Source organism: Salvia splendens, chromosome 15 (genome assembly GCF_004379255.2).
Source record: "Salvia splendens isolate huo1 chromosome 15, SspV2, whole genome shotgun sequence".
Taxonomy (NCBI): Eukaryota; Viridiplantae; Streptophyta; class Magnoliopsida; order Lamiales; family Lamiaceae; genus Salvia; species Salvia splendens.
The window spans coordinates 29,814,827-29,833,063 of record NC_056046.1 but is presented as its reverse complement, the minus strand read 5'-3'; the positions used below and the strand labels follow the sequence as shown (position 1 = coordinate 29,833,063).

The window sequence follows — 18,237 nt, the reverse complement described above, 5'->3', positions numbered from 1 at the left end:
AAGTAAGTATCATGTCGTCAGCTGAATGAAGTTCTTTTTAGCATTGAAGAACTAATAGCTAGTTGAGAGGTTCTTTCTACAAATAAAAGTCCAAAAGTGTTTTTACAACGAGTTCGATGCTAGAATAAAATAAGAACACGATTTCAGACATCACAAGAGTCGTGCCGGGACGGACTCGCGCCGGGCAGCCGTGCCGAGTGCCGGGCAGCCCCGGGACAGCCATCTTCCGTCCTCCGGGTCTTGCTCGATCACCACATTTTTTTTACTCCCGATACCTACACGAAAGGATAGACCACGTGTCAAATCCACTTTCGACATCAAATCAAGACGAAAAGTTTGACAAGAACCGCATCACATCAAGCACGTTTTCCAAACGACGGTTCGCGTTCTACGAACGACGGTTCAACTCCAAACGAAATTTCACGTTTTCCAAACGACGGCCGCATTTATTAGTCGTCGTTTCGAAATGACAAGATGGGAGTTTTTGTCTTTTGTGAAAAATGTAATTTTCATTCCAAGCTTTTGTTTCTCTTTTGTGTCTCTATATATAACTTCCATCCACTCCAAATTCTTTTACTTCACCAACAAAGAGCTACCATCAAGATTTTCGCCCCCTCTTCATCCTCTCCAAAATTTCTTCCAATCCTTGTTCTTGCATCCATTGGAGTTTGATTTTCAAGAGTTCCCGACAAATCGCATCAATCTTTGCTTCTACCGCTTGGTTTTCAATTCAAGAAGGTATAATTGAATCTTTTCCTCATCTTCTCCATTGAAACCTTGTTCTTGATTCCTTCATGCATATAGTGAGTGTAGGAATCTTAGATCGCATAATTAATCGGTGGAAATTTGTGTTTGTATGAGAACAATTGGGAATATGCGATTTTGAATGAATATGTGTGAAGTTTGAATGAATCATTGGTGAATGATGTGTGAATATATGAGAACATGACTGTGAGAACCTTTTGAAGCATGATTGTGTGTTGGAAGCATGAAAATTTGTGTTTGGATGAATGAGGAAGAAACCCTGATCTCGAAATTTTGAAGCCTGAAAACTTTGGTGTTCAGACAGTGGATTCCGACGTGTGTTTGACCAATCAAAAGATCTAATTTTGACACGAAATTTTAACTAAGTAAACTTCAAGGTGTTATCTGTGTTTTGTGTGAATTTTAGACCTTTTTGACGAAAGATTAATATTTAACAAATTTTTGAAGTTGACTGCGCAATTCTGCCAGAAACTTGTATTCTCGCCCAGAAAGTTTCGTTTTCTATTTGACCGACCAAATGGCCTTATCTTGACGTGAATTTTTGACTGTATGTAATTTTAAGTGTCTTCTATGTGTTGTGAAAATTTCAACCTCATTGAACATCGGATGAAGTTTTGGTAAATTTTTCAATCGAACCGCGCAGTACTGCCAGAATTTTTATGTTCCGACCAGAGGGTTGTATTGTTGTTTTGACTGACCAAATGATATGATTTCGGTGTGAAATTTTAACTGGAAAAACTTGGCTGTGTCTACTGTGTTGTGACCAAATTTTAGCTTCATATAAGGTCGGATGGATTTTTGGTGATTTTACAAACCAACTGCGCAGTTCTGCCAGATTCGTGGTTATGTGGAAATATCACTTGTTGCCAAGTTGAGTGAATTATATGATGCATGTATTTTTTAGGAATGTATCCTATGAAGTGATTATGTGTGGGACGTTGAGAAATATTATGGCATGTTTTCCTTATGTTGATGAATGTTGGGATGGGTACTTTAAGAGAATGATAAAAGGAACGATAGGACATGCATGATAATGTGAATTGATGGAAGGGTTATTGTGTGTACGTGAGCACAAGGAACGAGGGTTTGCCTTAAGTGAATATTGAATTGTTTAAGCAAACGAGGTGGGCTTTCGATCTGAGTATTTTTAAGACTTTCTCTTTAAAGTATGTTTACAGTTTTTATGAAAAGTATTTATATGTGCTTTCTAATTAAGATATGATGTTAAGTGCGAGCTTGCTATTTAATGTGAAGTATTATGATAAGTGTTATTTGCTTGGTGTTATTATATGTCGTTAGGTGTTGCTTTACGAGTGCTTATGAAGTGTAGCTTATGTTGAGTTTGAAAGTTATGTGTACGGCTTTTGATGATAGAAAAATGATTTACATTTCAAAAATGTGTTATGAAAAAAAATAAAGTTGAAAAGGTTATGTCAAGCCATATTTTGTTTTGGAACTATGCCTATCTGACTGCAACGATGAATGCAATGGATTGATGGGTGACCGTGGGAGGTAACCACTTCCCCGGCACTTGAATGGAATGGATTGACGGGTGACCGTGGGAGGTAACCACTTCCCCGGCACTGGAATGGAATTGATTGATGGGTGACCGTGGGAGGTAACCATTTCCCCGACACTTGAATGTTAAGATATGATAATTGATGAAAGGAACGATGAATGATGAATGGATTGATGAATGAACAAGAGATAGTGAAATCGGGTTTGTCAGATACGGCATATGTTCCAGGAAAATAGATCGAAAGATCGCTTTTGAAAAAGGAAAAGAAAAATGTTTAGTGTTCTCGGACTTTTCCTAAAACCCCGAGTTCACTCAAAGAGTGGCTTGACAAAATCAGTTGTTATGAAAATATATTTCGGCACGTGTCCACTGAGTACACCAAGTACTCAGCCCTGCATATGTTTTAAAAATGTGCAGGTTGAGCAGTGATGACGGCGGGCGATGTTGAGCATAGACGATGAAGATCCTTCAATAGAATAGTACTCGGATGCGACGTGTCTCCATACACAACGTTATCTGCTCTTGACTCTTCCACTGTAGTGCAAAAGTCGAGTTTGCACTGTTTTTATCGTGCACTCTGATATATACTATGTGAGTTATTTCGGTTCAAGCTTCAGTTGTGCCACAGTTTCCCCTTTCTTCCCCGCTTCTTTCATCCTCCCCTAGTCGCGATCAACCGTATTTTCTATCCTTAGAAAATGCGGTCGTGACAGAGTGGTATCAGAGCAATTTTTCTTTCCGCTCTAGACCCGAGTCGCGATCAACCGTATTTTTCTTTCATCCTCCCCTAGTCGCGATCAACCGTATTTGCATACAAACTTTACAATTCATATGTAAATTATCAAACTATTAATTTGTTCTATTTTGCAACCAAACTATTAAATTCACATGTAAACGATCAAACTATTAATTTGTTCTGATTTTGCAACCAAACTACTGATTCGATTTGATTTTGCATTTTAACTATTAAATCTGACATCAACCAAAATAATGTTAAATTTTATAGTTAAATAATTCATTGGTTGAATTATGGTTATAGAATTATATCAAACCATTTTAAACTCAAATCTTAATCGGAAGCAAAATCAGAATAAATCAATTGTGAAATACGTGCTTTAAAATGTTAACAATAATAACACATAACCACATCATACACGCATCGCTAACAAAAGTATTAGACTTAAGTAATAATCTTTAAATGAAATTTTCTGCGTCTATCACTGCATTTTTTGACGATCATTTTGTGAAGGTATGGCCGATATCACTGCATATGTTGGATTTTACGAGATTTGCTCTCCAAAAAAGGGTGAACTCGTCTTTATATCGGCTGCATCAGGAGTTGTAGGTTAGCTTGTTGGCCAATTTGCTAAGCTATTTACCTGTTATGTCGTTGGAAGCGCAGGATCACAACATAATGTCTTTTAATTATTCTTTTAAATTAATTTATAAAAATCCATTCACCAACTTCTTTTTCAATTTGAATTTGTATAATTTGTTGGTGATTAAATGAATATGGAATATAATAGTAATAATTAACATAAATAACCATACAGTCAAAAGTCAACTCTAATTCAAGGTTTAAAATATTCAATAAGAATTATCTTTAATAAAAAATATTAATAAAAATAACCTCAGCAATTATCTTAATACTGAAGCAGCAATTTTCTTTTTGGGGCTGTAATTACTTTATATTTTTTAGAGTTAATTTATTTATATATATTACTTTGTTCAAGGTTGACCTTTTGAAGATCATATTGGGGTTTGATGATGCATTCAACTACAATGAAGAATCGTACCTGAATGAAGCCATAAAGAGGTATATATATAAAGTGACAAAATTAATTAATTTCTTTTACATATATAATTAACTGATCTGACCATATAGATTATGGGCCAACAAGATATTGGGTCGGGTCGGGCCGGTCCAATCCAAAGATATATATACATGTAGCCCATATGGCCCTGGCTAGTCACATAAATAAACAAAAAACATATATTTATGATCAAAATTTCCCATTCGGTCTAATGAGCACAACCCCGACCCGTACTTTGTTATCTCTAATAAGTGTATGAAATTAATCACAACTATTTAGGTACTTCCCCGAATGGATTGACATATATTTCGAAAATGTAGGAGGCAAAATGCTCGATTCGGTGCTCCCGAACATTAGACCCCACGGTCTCATCACCGCCTGCGGGACGATCTCGCAGTATGACGAGGAGGAGCCAAACGCGACACACAACTTGATGTATGTGATCGTAAAGAAAATCCGAATGCAAGGATTCGTCGTCTTCGACTACTTCATTGTTGAAGGAATTGAGGCTGCGCCAGCTGCTTTGGTTGGACACTTTTCTGGTCGCAAAGTGGGAAAGCAAGTTGTTCTTGTGGCTCGTGATTGATCAATTTGGTCCTATCGATCTTGATTTAATGGACGGTGAGGATTGAATTGTGTATTAATTTATATCTAAAATAATTTGTGTTAGCTTCAATAAAGAATTACCATTTTTATACATGTTAGAAACTAGAAACAAAGAGATGAAACTTCTTTTTTCTTCTTTGAAGAATAAATCGAAGGCAACAATGAAATTTTCTTTGCTTAAAATTGTTTAATTCATTAAAAAATATTCTCGATGACCTAGTCAAGAGAAATCGACGCTTGAATACACTAGTCAAAGGGATAGAACTTTTGAATTTGAGTGAAAGTAATGCCACTGAATAGTTCACATTTCGATCTCATACTTTGCATTTAGTCACAGCTGGAGATGTTGTTAGATACACAATAATTTATTATTATTGAATTATAATATTTTAATATTAATATTTCCATGTTGAAATTTTGTATAATAGTATAGTTTTATCATCTTTCAACCACCATTATATGGGCTTAAATTAAACTAAAATATTGCACTTTTCTAAACGTTATATGCTGCATTCTTATCGAGGAACATGTGTCAAAAAGACTTCAACGACGTCCCTTAATGATGTATTATGTATTTTTAAACTAACATTATGATTATGAATCAAAATTTTATCTCTCATTAAAGTACTCTAAGATAAGTTGAGAACACAAATTTCCTATCCAAATTATATTTTGAATCCGCCGGCAATGGTTGATCAATTATTGATATTTATTGTACTAGTATTATATTAGTATTACTCCTACGCAGTCATTTTGTTATTCAAGGTCTACTGCTATAAATCCAACATTTATTTTTCACAAGCATGGTCAATTTTATAGTACTCCTCGGACCATCCCCACACATCTAAAAATAAACGTATTTCACGCTTGGTTAAAGAAAATTATTCCTTTCAATTTATTGCACTTCCAAATTTTCAACACATAACATGAAGCAATTTTTTTCCAACACATATTATTTAATAAAGGGATATCGGTCTCTAAAATCATCGAAATTAGGCCAAGATTTAGTATTTCCCAATAACTTAAAAAATGGTCTAAAATATAACAAACTTTACACTTAATTTGTTTGTTAGTACTACTATTTCCCATGGCAGGTCAATCACCATATCCAACCAACTTCCGAGCATTTTTTATCTTACTTGGCACTTTCTAAATCATTGTGATTTTCAACGTATATCTAAAATATTATAAACACTTCACGGTTGCCCACGTATAATAAGATTTTTTCTAAAATATCATATTTGTGCTGAGTTGTGAAATAACAATAAAATGTAAAGTTTGTGATACTTTAGACTATTTTTAATGTACTTGGGAAAAACTAATATTTGGAAAGTTTCATGATATTATATGTCAAGATCACTTCAATTTAGAATATAAACAAAACAAAACACATAATGAAAAATGGAGGGAAAAACGCAGATTGTATCAAAAGACTACGTGAAGGGTTTGATAAAGGAATCAAATTTGATTCTGAAAACCTCATAAATCAAACGGAATATTCCCAACGGTGCCTTTTTGGTGAAGGAAAAGGGAAACACGGACCTCACCGGGGGGCAAAAGAGTCAATATAACTGCGCTTCACCGGGGGTAAAATTAGGGTTGGCCCGATTTGTTTGACTCCTAATTCAACACTTCATTGATTATTTTATAATATAGATAACTAAAAAAAATAACTTTCAATTTTATATTAAATATATAAATTATATACTAAATTTTATTAATATAATAATAGATAAAATAAATTGGAAACTTCAAATTCACTAAGAAAAACATTTAAAATTCTAAAATATGCTTTGAAATTTCTTGATGTTTATGTTTTATTTTGCATAAATCTCCGTAGTATTTAATCGTCTTTATGTTTGAATTTAAGCATATATCTCAAATTCAATATTATTAAATGTTTTACATTTAATAAATATAACTAATTTTCAATATTATTTGATTGATCACATGATAAATTTATCGGTAGAAACCGATTAACCCGTTGGGCTAGCCCGAAACCCGAGTTTTTAGGGTTAGGGTTTAACTTCTATAACCTGAAAAAAACCACTACTTGATTAGCCCGCACCTGAGTGACCCATAACTTGGGCAAGGTTGGCCTGAAACCCCGCTGGGCCGACCCGATTGACATCCCTACCAGAGACGTCTATGGAAGTTAAAATTTAGAAATCTCGTATTTTGACTCAGTTTTATAATAAATATATTAAATAGAAAATGAAATAATGAGAGCCATGAATAGTGAAGGGAAGAGATAAATAAGAAATGGAGGATTGGAGGTGCTACCTGTTTAAATTAATAACAATACATCAAATTCATGATCATATATTTATAATTCATGATTATAACCTTATTTAAGTCCTTCCTTGTTTCCGATGGTAAAAACAGAATTACTCACGAACCACCACCAACAGCTTCCCTACGTTGCGACCGGAGTATAAGCCAAAGAGAGCCCCAGGCGCGCTTTCAATGCCTTCGGCTATGTCTTCGACGTATGTGATCTTCTCTTCCTTGATTAGAGGCACAACCATCTCCAGGAACTTGGGGTAGAGATGGTAGTGGTCGCTAGTGAAAAATCCTTCCATATGGACCTGTTTTACTAATGCGTTAATCAAGTTGTGGACGCCTTCGGGCTGCTCAAGGCTGTTGTATTGGGAGATCATCCCACAAAGCGCAACACGGCCGTTGAGTCTCATGCTGTTTAGCACCGCTTCGAGCATCTTCCCTCCCACGTTGTCAAAGTAGATGTCGATGCCATCGGGGAAGTACCTAATTAACAACAACACAAATTTGTGAGTATTATCTACATAACGATAAATTGCTGGAAAAACTATAAAATTTGGTCAAATTCTTTCAAAAAACTAACCAAAAAAATTATATATTTAGATTTGTTATCCACAGTCGTGGGATGATTGTGAACTGATCCATACTTGGTGGTTTTCTCAGCTGATTTACCAAACTTCGCGGTTTTTTGCTAGTTTTTATGAAATTTGTGTTGAATACAAAAGGATTCTTTTGTTATATAAGAACATAAATATGTGTATTGTGTGTTAAATTACTAACTATTCTTCAATGTTAATTAAGTATACACATTTTTATAGCAATGATAGAACCTCTTCAACGCTGCATTATAGTCTTGCTCTTCTTTTTAGTTGAATGCTTCGTCAAACCTGAATTTGATCTTCAAGAGATCGACCTTCATCAATGCAAAAGCCGACTTGTTCATCAAATGTGAAACATAAACTTGACACAGAAAAAAAATATCACATAAATCGACAACCAATCTAGCCAACAATCTAATAAGTTTTCGATAAGCCATTAGATTCTGACCTTTTCTTTGCTCCCCGCACTCCCAACAACGTAACACCCTGCGATCTTTGCAAACTGACCAACGAGCTGACCAACAGCTCCGGATGCAGCAGAGACATACACAGTTTCCCCCTTTTTTGGAGAGCAAAACTTGAAAAAACCAACATAAGCTGTCATGCCAGGCATGCCTAAAATGATAACGCGAAACACGTTGATTTTCAGTCTCAAGTTAGTACATCTCCTACTGTTGTTTTTCAGAAACTATCAAGATAAACGCTACAAATCCAGCATTTCCCAATCTATTAATTCAAGCAGATATAGTTCATCAACAACTCGTTTTCGTTAACAGTTTAACTGCATACATAACTTCTGCAGAATCACAAACAACTAGTTCTAGTCAGACAAATAGCACTAGGAAGCAGGAATCATGCGTGAAATTTGAAGTCGATAATCACAAGGGGCTCGAGAAACTCACCAAGAATCCCTATAAAATAAGAAAGGGGCAAATCTTTATCTTGAACCTTAAACAATTGGTCTGGATCTTTAATAAGGTTATACTCCTCCCAGCCAGTAAACCCCCAAACTAGCTCGCCCGTCTTGAAATTTGGATGAGACGAATCCAGTACTTTTGACACTCCAAATCCATAAATAGGCTGTCACCAGAAAAAGGTCAACAAACACAAAAAAAGATGCAACCAGCATTGCATCAATGGAAAGATAACATTTTTTATTTCTTTCCCCAAAATCTCAAACTATTCATCAAACAAGACCTCTGCAGAAACATCAAAAAGACATAACAAACATTTTATCAATAGAAAGATACAGTTTATAATTTTTTCCCCGAAATCTCAAACTATTCATCAAACGAAAAAAATACTACTGTTATATTCCAATGAGATCATCTACACAATATTGTATTATAAGTCTATTTTTTTAATAAAATAAAAATTAAGGGCCCCAATTTAAATCAAGACATGTATAACAAATTCTATTCCAACCAGAAGAAAAATTAATTTCAACAAGAAAAATTTCACTTAAAAAAACTAAACTTACAGAATCCAGCGTGAAAGAAGGTAAATCGAGCTCCTGATTCTTCATGAGGACAAGAATAAAAGGATCGATGGATAAGTAGAGATTCTTCACCAAAACGGCGCCGTCGCAACCGCTGGGAATTTTGAGCTGAATTTTGGAAGTTCTCAGCGACAAATCGGATTCTTTCACAGATGTTTTGACATAGTTGCTGAGTATCACTTGCTTGTTGCTAATTTCCTCACCCATTTTGCCGTTGATTCTGGTGGAATTCTGGTGTTCAGCTTCATTGTTTTATATCTGAAAATCCCTAGACAAGCTCTTGGCTAATGGAGTAGAAGTTTTGGGTTGTGTGTAGTAGCGGCGCCTCTGCTAGGTGAGAATCATAGGGAGCTCTAATTTTCTATGGAGGGACGTCTTTTTTTTATATTATTTTAGATCCGTGAACTTTAAAAATATAACTTGAGGTCCGTCAACCGTGAGTTAATATCAGTCGAAGTACTTTTTTACTATTTTCAAGTTTTTTGGATGAAAATACCCTCAATTATATTTTTAATTAACTTATCACATACTCATATGGTTTTTGTAAATGATAATAAATAACTAAAGTGGACATATGATAAAGTAAGAGAGAGAATAACGTAGAAGAGAGTCTTATCTACATTATTCTCTATCTTACTTTACCCTTTATTCATTACTTATTTATTACTCCCTCCGTCCATGAAACGTTTTCCAGTTTTTCCATTTTGGTCCGTCCGTGAAATGTTGTCCACTTTGCTATTATTTTACTTTTTTGGTAAATGGTTCTCATATTCCACTGACTCATCACACTCACATTCTATTATAAATTCAATATATAAATATGGGACCTACATTCCACTAACTTCTTTCACTCACTTTTCTTTACATTTCTCAAAACACGTGCCGAATCAAACATGGACAACATTTTGCGGAAGGAGGAAGTATCATATCAATTAAGTGTCCTCGCTTCTGGTCCTAACCTATATAGTTCAATTCATATTTAACATGTTAATCAAGTCAATCCATATTTAACTCATTCATAAAGTCAAAATGAGATTAATTAACCATTAATTATTAACAAAATTAGTATTTTAATATGGCCAAGACATATAACCAGATCTAGGAATGAACGGCGATTGGGGTCGAGGGGGGCCGACCGCCCCACCGCCTGCCCATGAATACCGCCAGAATCAAGCTTCTATCGTTGTGCTTCAAGTCTTCGACCCAACGATGTAGAAAGAATAGCAGATATGCAACGGCTAATGAAAAGGAGAGTGTTAATCAAGGATCAATTGAGAATTTATACTATATTTATTGGAGGCTATGAAGAAACTACACGTTATGGCTTAATAAAGTGTTAATTTAGGCGCTATAAAGTTATTTATGAAGGTATTAAGACACTAAATGTTCTAGTGTATTTTTTTTCATAGTCATAACATAATTACATCACTTTATCTGTGTTCATGGATTAATGTGAAAATCACATTTTATGTGAGAATCGAGAATAATATTTTGAATGTATAAACTTGGATAATTCACGGTAAAAATTAACCGTATGAAAATAATATATTTATTCGTGACTAGTGGGATTTTAATCCATATCTTTCACTTAATTTAATATATAAAAACGGCAAACTATAAACAAAGTTCAAGAAACAAAAGAAAAATATAAGTAGGGTTGAATTTAATATACATCACATTTATTAAAAATCCCTTCTATGGATGTGCCTCTCTCCTATTACACTGGAATTCTTGGTAAATTTGTTTGTCAAATTAGCCGCCGTATGTATCGTGTCAGTGCATGTTATTGTAGGATAATTTGCCTATAAATTTATAAATTTTCATCAAAATATAGTTTTTGCATACAGACTTTACAATTCATATGTAAATTATCAAACTATTAATTTGTTCTATTTTGCAACCAAACTATTAAATTCACATGTAAATGATCAAACTATTAATTTGTTCTGATTTTACAACCAAATTACTGATTCGATTTGATTTTGCATTTTAACTATTAAATGTGACATCAACCAAAATAATGTTAAATTTTATAGTTAAATAATTCATTGGTTGAATTATGGTTATAGAATTATATCAAACCATTTTAAACTCAAAATCTTAATCGGAAGCAAAATCAGAATAAATCAATTGTGAAATACGTGTTTTAAAATGTTAACAATAATAACACATAACCACATCATACACGCATCGCTAACAAAAGTATTAGACTTAAGTAATAATCTTTAAATGAAATTTTCTGCGTCTATCACTGCATTTTTTGACGATCATTTTGTGAAGGTATGGCCGGTATCACTGCATATGTTGGATTTTACGAGATTTGCTCTCCAAAAAAGGGTGAACTCGTCTTTATATCGGCTGCATCAGGAGTTGTAGGTTAGCTTGTTGGCCAATTTGCTAAGCTATTTAGGTGTTATGTCGTTGGAAGCGCAGGATCACAACATAATGTCTTTTAATTACTCTTTTAAATTAATTTATAAAAATCCATTCACCAACTTCTTTTTTCAATTTGAATTTGCATAATTTGTTGGTGATTAAATGAATATGGAACATAATAGTAATAATTAACATAAATAACCATACAGTCAAAAGTCAACTCTAATTCAAGGTTTAAAATATTCAATAAGCATTATCTTTAATAAAAAATATTAATAAAAATAACCTCAGCAATTATCTTCATATTGAAGCAGCAATTTTCTTTTTGGGGCTGTAATTACTTTATATTTTTTAGAGTTAATTTATTTATATATATTACTTTGTTCAAGGTTGACCTTTTGAAGAACATATTGGGGTTTGATGATGCATTCAACTACAATGAAGAATCGTACCTGAATGAAGCCATAAAGAGGTATATATATAAAGTGACAAAATTAATTAATTTCTTTTACATATAATTAACTGATCTGACCATATAGATTATGGGCCAACAAGATATTGGGTCGGGTCGGGCCGGTCCAATCCAAAGATATATATATACATATAGCCCATATGGCCCTGCCTAGCCACATAAATAAACAAAATATAGCCCTCGGCCGTAGAAATATAAAAATCATCTTTATTAGTTTTGAAACATCACTTGAAAAGACTAGTTAACGACATAATTGATTTATGTTTCCTAGGTGAAATAATTCTGCGACAAATTCAACCATCACACTAATAAAAATATGAAACATCTATGTTACTAATAATTCCGTTGGTGGATAACTTCGACCTAAGGTCGATCAGGATGGTTATGCTAGGGGCGGCGCCGCTGGGGAAGGAGCTGGAAGCGGCTCTGCTCAGCCGCGTGTCGCATGCGGTTTTTGGACAAGTGAAAAGTGAAAAATAACTGATATACCTAACTTCATTTTTCATGTCCTTCAAATGATCATTTAATACCAGAAACACTAAATTCAATTTAATTACTCCCTATATTTGCGTTGAGATTATAAGAATTATACTACTAATTGATTTACTTTGTTTTACTCTAAATTCAGTGTTAGGAAAATTAGTTGGGTAGGTGGAGGAATGTGAAATTAGGTCGAATTAATTTGTCATTACTCCTCATTGATGTGATGCATATATATCTAATCGATTCGAATCTTTATCATGGTACCACTTGCATCTAATACTTTCACAATTTTGGATTATAATATAACTAAATATTACTTACGAAAAATTATAGTATGGACAAACAGGCTAGGAAATTTATTTTTATTATTCAGCCCATGAATTTTTTATTTTTTTCCAATAACATGAATTCCCTGTGGTCTATCTAACCCACCTATAATAATGGACAAACGGGCTAGGAAGTTTATGTTTATTAGTCGGCCCATGAATTTATTATTTTTCTCTAATATCTTTGAATTCCTCGTGGTCTATCTAACCCACCTAGAATAAAAAAGGATATAAATTATGATAATATTATTATTATCATACATGGCTAAGTACATAACTTTGTGTACAAATTTTTAACATGCATGTTACGTGGTAGCAACTGCAGAGATTGGCAGTCATTCTATGATTAATTAAACAATTTATTGAAATTACCCGACAAAGACGGGAGCATCACTATAAAAAAAGGGTTAAATAAAATGAAATAAAATTAAGTATGCCATTCTATTGTTCAATAAATAAATGTTGAATTTGTTGAAAATTCGGTGCAATATCTCTCTCTAGGAACCGTGCATTTAGTTATATTATAAATCAAAATTGACAAAGTATTAGATGCAAGTGGTACCATAATAAGGATTCAAATCGATTAGTTATATATGCAATACATCAATAGGGAGTAATGACAAGTTAATCCGACTTAACTTCACATTCCTCCACCTACCCAACTAATTTTCCTAACACTGAATTTAGAGTAAAATAAAGTTAATCAATTAGTTGTATAATTCTTATAATCTCTACACAAATATAGGGACTAATTAAATTGAATTTAGTGTTTCCGGTATTAAATGATCATTTAAAGGACATGAAAAGTGAAGTAAGGAATATAAGTTATTTTTTACTTTTCACCTGTCCAAAACCGTCTGCGACTTCCAGCTCGTTCCCAAGCAGCACCGCCCCTGACAGAACCATCCTAATCGAGCTCAGGTCGAAGTTATCCACCAACGGAATTATTATTGACATAGATGTTTGGACATTTTTATTAGTGTGATGGTAGAACATGTCGCAGAATTATTTCACCTACTGACATAGATCAATTGTTGTAACACTCCATATTTTGTATTTACATTCACATATATCCCTATATATATATATATATATATATTTATTATAGGGATGTATTCATATCCAAAAGCTAAGTATAAGTGAAACACAAAACACATGCAATCCATTGGTTTTGTGATCTAACGGTTAGATTAATGCCACGTGTCATCTAATAATGTAGATTTTTAGCCTAATAATGTACCTCGGCTAATAATGTAGCATTTTGTTTAAAAATGTATAGTTTTAGTCTAATAATGTAAATTTCTAGTCTAATGTACCTCGGCTAATAATGTAGATTTTTAGTATGATAATGTAACTAATCACAATCATCCAATCTAATGATCCAAGGGTTGTGATTTGTGTTGTGTTTTACACTAAGATGCTGTAAGGACCCTAGCACACCCCATTATATATAGGTATATATATATATAGATTGCAGTAATTACTCCTATTTAAATCCTCCAATAAAAAAAATCACCAAATATTCTATTACTATTCACAGTTTTATGTTCGTCAACTTAATACTAATTTAAAAATATTAATAATCACAGATAAATTTCAAGATCAATTAAATGCATTCCATAGACTACTCATTTTATCTATCCATTCCATGTGTGTTTCATGTCTTTTATTCCCTTAATCAAATTCTAAGTTACTATTTCCACTAGTTACTTTATACTCTGTAATTACTAATCTTACTTAGTAAATCCTCAAATTTAGTTTAACATCCATAGTCATTCTAAATCATATTTCTTTTACCAAATCTTATAAATAAAACTCATTAACCTTATCAACTAAATTTCTTTAATCTCAATTATTTGCGATCGTTAGAATATGCTTCAATCATCAATTCTAGTCTCATTTCTATGGTTAATCCACTCACATAATCACACTTAGTTATTAGTCATTACCATATTCAATTCCTTACTCAAAAAAAGATCTTTCACTTCAATATTCCAATCAATTTTCCAAAATATATCAAATGGCCATTATAAATTCTAATAAATTTATTTTTGTCACTAAATAAGATATATTATTCATTTTCAACAACAATTTGACCAATTAAGATTCATGGATTAATGCACTAAGATAGTCAGTTCATACCCAAAATCATACATAGGTTCAACTCAATTTAGTTCAATGGAAAAACTAATGTTTCCGACGTCTACTGACAAGGATTGATAGATAAACTCAAAACGTAACACACACCTTATTTGACAACCAACGATGTCAGAAAAGTTTTACCTCATAACCTATCATAAGTTTCAAATAAAAGAAAAATAGGATAAAAGAGAGCCCTACCTTGATAACCATACGTTGGTTCGACTGGTTCAAAGCGTCAACACAAATTAAGTGAAACTTTCATAGATTGCAACTTCTTCTTCCTCCTTTGATTACTAATCGGTTGATTCTCCAAAGTGGGGTGAATAGTAGGCTAGTAGCTATATTTGATTTTACAGCAAGAGCCACATTATTTAATTAATTATGAATAGTAAATGACAAATGACACTATTTTGATCATTCATATTCTTTCTAGATGATTCCATGTATAATTGTCTTTATTGTAGTAAAAAAAATTACAAACCTAAAAAAATTGTGCCTCTCGAAGAGTTTTGGAGATAAAAATATACATAGCATCTTTTATGCAAAATGACCATTTCTCCCTTCTATTGTATACGCTATATAATTTCTGATTTAATTCTATTTTCTTGCTCAATCTTACTGACGTGATACTTGTGTAACCCCTATTCTATATAAAATAACATTCAGTGTTGTGCACAAATTATAAAAATTTCAGCCTAAATTGACAAATTTAGGTAGAAAGGAATTTTCCAACTAAACCCTGATTTGGGGTGTTACAATTATGTCGTGAACTAGTCTTTTCAGCACAACTTTTTCGAAGCGGACTGCTATTTGTTCAACAATCGTTGGCCGCCAGCGGTCCGCTGGGCGGGTCGAATGCTCCAGATTTTCATCTTCGAGTTTTAGCTATCTTTTTAGGCTCAAATTTGCACATTTCTCACAAAACACGTCAAAATACCAAAATAGATAAAATATATAATTATTGGACATGTAATGCAACATTGATACTCAAAATGGACCAAATAAAGGCCCTAAAATAGTGCAAAAACCTAGCATATCAAAGAGTATGACTCCCATTTCGTTAATATTTTCAATTCACTTTCTATTAACATTTTTAAAAATTCGTGGTGGATTAAGTGTGACTTTCAATAGCTAACGTAGGGAGTAGGATTTTCTTGTGGCAGCTTTTTCAAGATTTCATAGTTATGAGTTGATAAAATATGTAGATTCATATTGATTGTTTTTATTAAAAGCATGGAAAAAGAGAAAATGAAATACAGAGATATATAGTTGGAGGATAGAAATTTATTTTAGCAAACATGAAAGTAAAACACGCAGTCCCAAATTAATAGTAGATCAATTGTCATTGTTGCGGCTATAGTTGATCAATTGTCATTGTTGCGGAGCAAATACTTAGCACAGAGCAGCATGAGGCCAATGTATGGTTTAATGGAAGCGATACAGCGTGAACCCTAGATCCAGAAATCCTCCTTCCACAACTTCTGCCTCCTTCACACGCTTCTCGTTATCCACCACCACGAATTTCTCCTTGAACGACTTCATTCCCCCTCCCATCCCTGCTCAATTAATCAATTAATTAATAATTACATAAATCTAGCGGAAGTTGATTGAACTGAATGTGGATGGTACCTGGACGGAAAACGGCCTCGAGAATGGTTCCGGCGCCGCCGTCCCCTTGGACGACGTCGACCCGGCTGATAAAGTCGGAGTTGGCTTTCTCTGCCACTTTGGGGAGCTGTAGAGTGCCGTAGAGCTTCCACGCTTCGGTTTCCGGTACATCAACCGTCATCTCAGCGGACATTGTTCTGTACATCTTCGATTTCTGGTTGCGGCAGATGTGATGTCTATGCACTACAAAGAGGAGTTGAGATTGAGAGGGTTATTATTTATAAAATAAGGGTGTGGTTGAATTGGTAAATAGGGGCATTCATAGAGCATTTAACGGCCCAATATAGTGTTTGATTTGTTGGTTAAATTTTCTGTGTGACTCGTTTAATGGGAAATGGCCCGTTTAATTATGGCTGAAAATGACTGTTTTATTATCATGAAAAATTCAGTGATAATAATATGTGCAACACTATTTCAACTTTAAATTACATAGAATTTACTAATATAGCCCTCGGCCGTAGAAATATAAAAATCATCTTTATTAGTTTTGAAACATCACTTGAAAAGACTAGTTGAAGACATAATTGATTTATGTTTCATAGGCGAAATAATTCTGCTACAAATTCAACCATCACACTAATAAAAATATGAAACATCTATGTTACTAATAATTCCGCTGGTGGATAACTTCGACCTAAGGTCGATCAGGATGGTTATGCTAGGGGCGGCGCCGCTGGGGAAGGAGCTGGAAGCAGCTCTGCTCAGCCGCGTGTCGCATGCGGTTTTTGGACAGGTGAAAAGTGAAAAATAACTGATATACCTAACTTCATTTTTCATGTCCTTCAAATGATCATTTAATACCAGAAACACTAAATTCAATTTAATTACTCCCTATATTTGCGTTGAGATTATAAGAATTATACTACTAATTGATTTACTTTGTTTTACTCTAAATTCAGTGTTAGGAAAATTAGTTGGGTAGGTGGAGGAATGTGAAATTAGGTCGAATTAATTTGTCATTACTCCTCATTGATGTGATGCATATATATCTAATCGATTCGAATCTTTATCATGGTACCACTTGCATCTAATACTTTGACAATTTTGGATTATAATATAACTAAATATTACTTACGAAAAAATATAGTATGGACAAACAGGCTAGGAAATTTATGTTTATTATTCAGCCCATGAATTTATTATTTTTTTCCGATAACATGAATTCCCTGAGGTCTATCTAACCCACCTAGAATAATGGACAAACGGGCTAGGAAGTTTATGTTTATTAGTCGGCCCATGAATTTATTATTTTTGTCTAATATCTTTGAATTCCTCGTGGTCTATCTAACCCACCTAGAATAAAAAAGGATATAAATTATGATAATATTATTATTATGATACATGGCTAAGTACATAACTTCGTGTACAAATTTTTAACATGCATGTTACGTGGTAGCAACTGCAGAGACTGGCAGTCATTCTATAATTAATTAAAAAATTTATTGAAATTAACCGACAAAGACGGGAGCATCACTATAAAAAAAGGGTTAAATAAAATGAAATAAAATTAAGTATGCCATTCTATTGTTCAATAAATAAATGTTGAATTTGTTAAAAATTCGGTGCAATATCTCTCTCTGGGAACCGTGCATTTAGTTATATTATAAATCAAAATTGACAAAGTATTAGATGCAAGTGGTACCATAATAAGGATTCAAATCGATTAGTTATATATGCAATACATCAATA

General features: G+C 33.5%; 2 protein-coding genes and 1 pseudogene across 3 annotated transcripts; 1 reads left to right on the top strand and 2 right to left on the bottom strand.

The window, feature by feature from the left end:
* The first annotated feature begins 3,535 nt into the window (after nucleotides 1-3,535).
* LOC121766996 lies at nucleotides 3,536-4,779 on the top strand (annotated as a pseudogene).
* Nucleotides 4,780-6,940: 2,161 nt separating this feature from the next.
* Nucleotides 6,941-9,399, bottom strand: LOC121766385 ((+)-pulegone reductase-like). Of its 2 annotated transcripts, XM_042162676.1 has the most exons (5): nucleotides 9,064-9,396; nucleotides 8,486-8,663; nucleotides 8,032-8,198; nucleotides 7,815-7,897; nucleotides 6,941-7,470 (listed from the first exon to the last, which is right to left on the bottom strand). In XM_042162676.1, exons 1-4 carry the CDS (start codon nucleotides 9,286-9,288, stop codon nucleotides 7,850-7,852), a joined length of 618 nt encoding a protein of 205 aa, XP_042018610.1. In that variant the 5' UTR covers nucleotides 9,289-9,396; the 3' UTR covers nucleotides 6,941-7,470; nucleotides 7,815-7,849. The 2 variants fall into 2 exon arrangements, with proteins under 2 accessions (XP_042018610.1, XP_042018611.1); XM_042162677.1 differs by lacking the exon at nucleotides 7,815-7,897 and having other exon boundaries at nucleotides 9,064-9,399.
* Nucleotides 9,400-16,134: 6,735 nt separating this feature from the next.
* Nucleotides 16,135-16,752, bottom strand: LOC121766386 (norbelladine synthase-like). Its single transcript, XM_042162678.1, has 2 exons — nucleotides 16,510-16,752; nucleotides 16,135-16,436 (listed from the first exon to the last, which is right to left on the bottom strand). The coding sequence occupies exons 1-2, from the start codon at nucleotides 16,691-16,693 to the stop codon at nucleotides 16,306-16,308; spliced, it is 315 nt and encodes a 104-aa protein (XP_042018612.1). The 5' UTR covers nucleotides 16,694-16,752; the 3' UTR covers nucleotides 16,135-16,305.
* Between the last annotated feature and the right edge of the window lie 1,485 nt (nucleotides 16,753-18,237).

Coding starts and splice junctions, on each gene's coding strand:
- LOC121766385 (XM_042162676.1), bottom strand. CDS start 9,288: ATGGGTGAGGAAATTAGCAACAAGCAAGTGATACTCAGCAACTATGTC. Junction 8,199..8,485: donor TTATTTTATAGGGATTCTTG/GTGAGTTTCTCG, acceptor TTATCATTTTAG/GCATGCCTGGCATGACAGCT. Junction 7,898..8,031: donor GTGCGGGGAGCAAAGAAAAG/GTCAGAATCTAA, acceptor GCATTGATGAAG/GTCGATCTCTTGAAGATCAA.
- LOC121766386 (XM_042162678.1), bottom strand. CDS start 16,693: ATGTACAGAACAATGTCCGCTGAGATGACGGTTGATGTACCGGAAACC. Junction 16,437..16,509: donor CGAGGCCGTTTTCCGTCCAG/GTACCATCCACA, acceptor TTAATTGAGCAG/GGATGGGAGGGGGAATGAAG.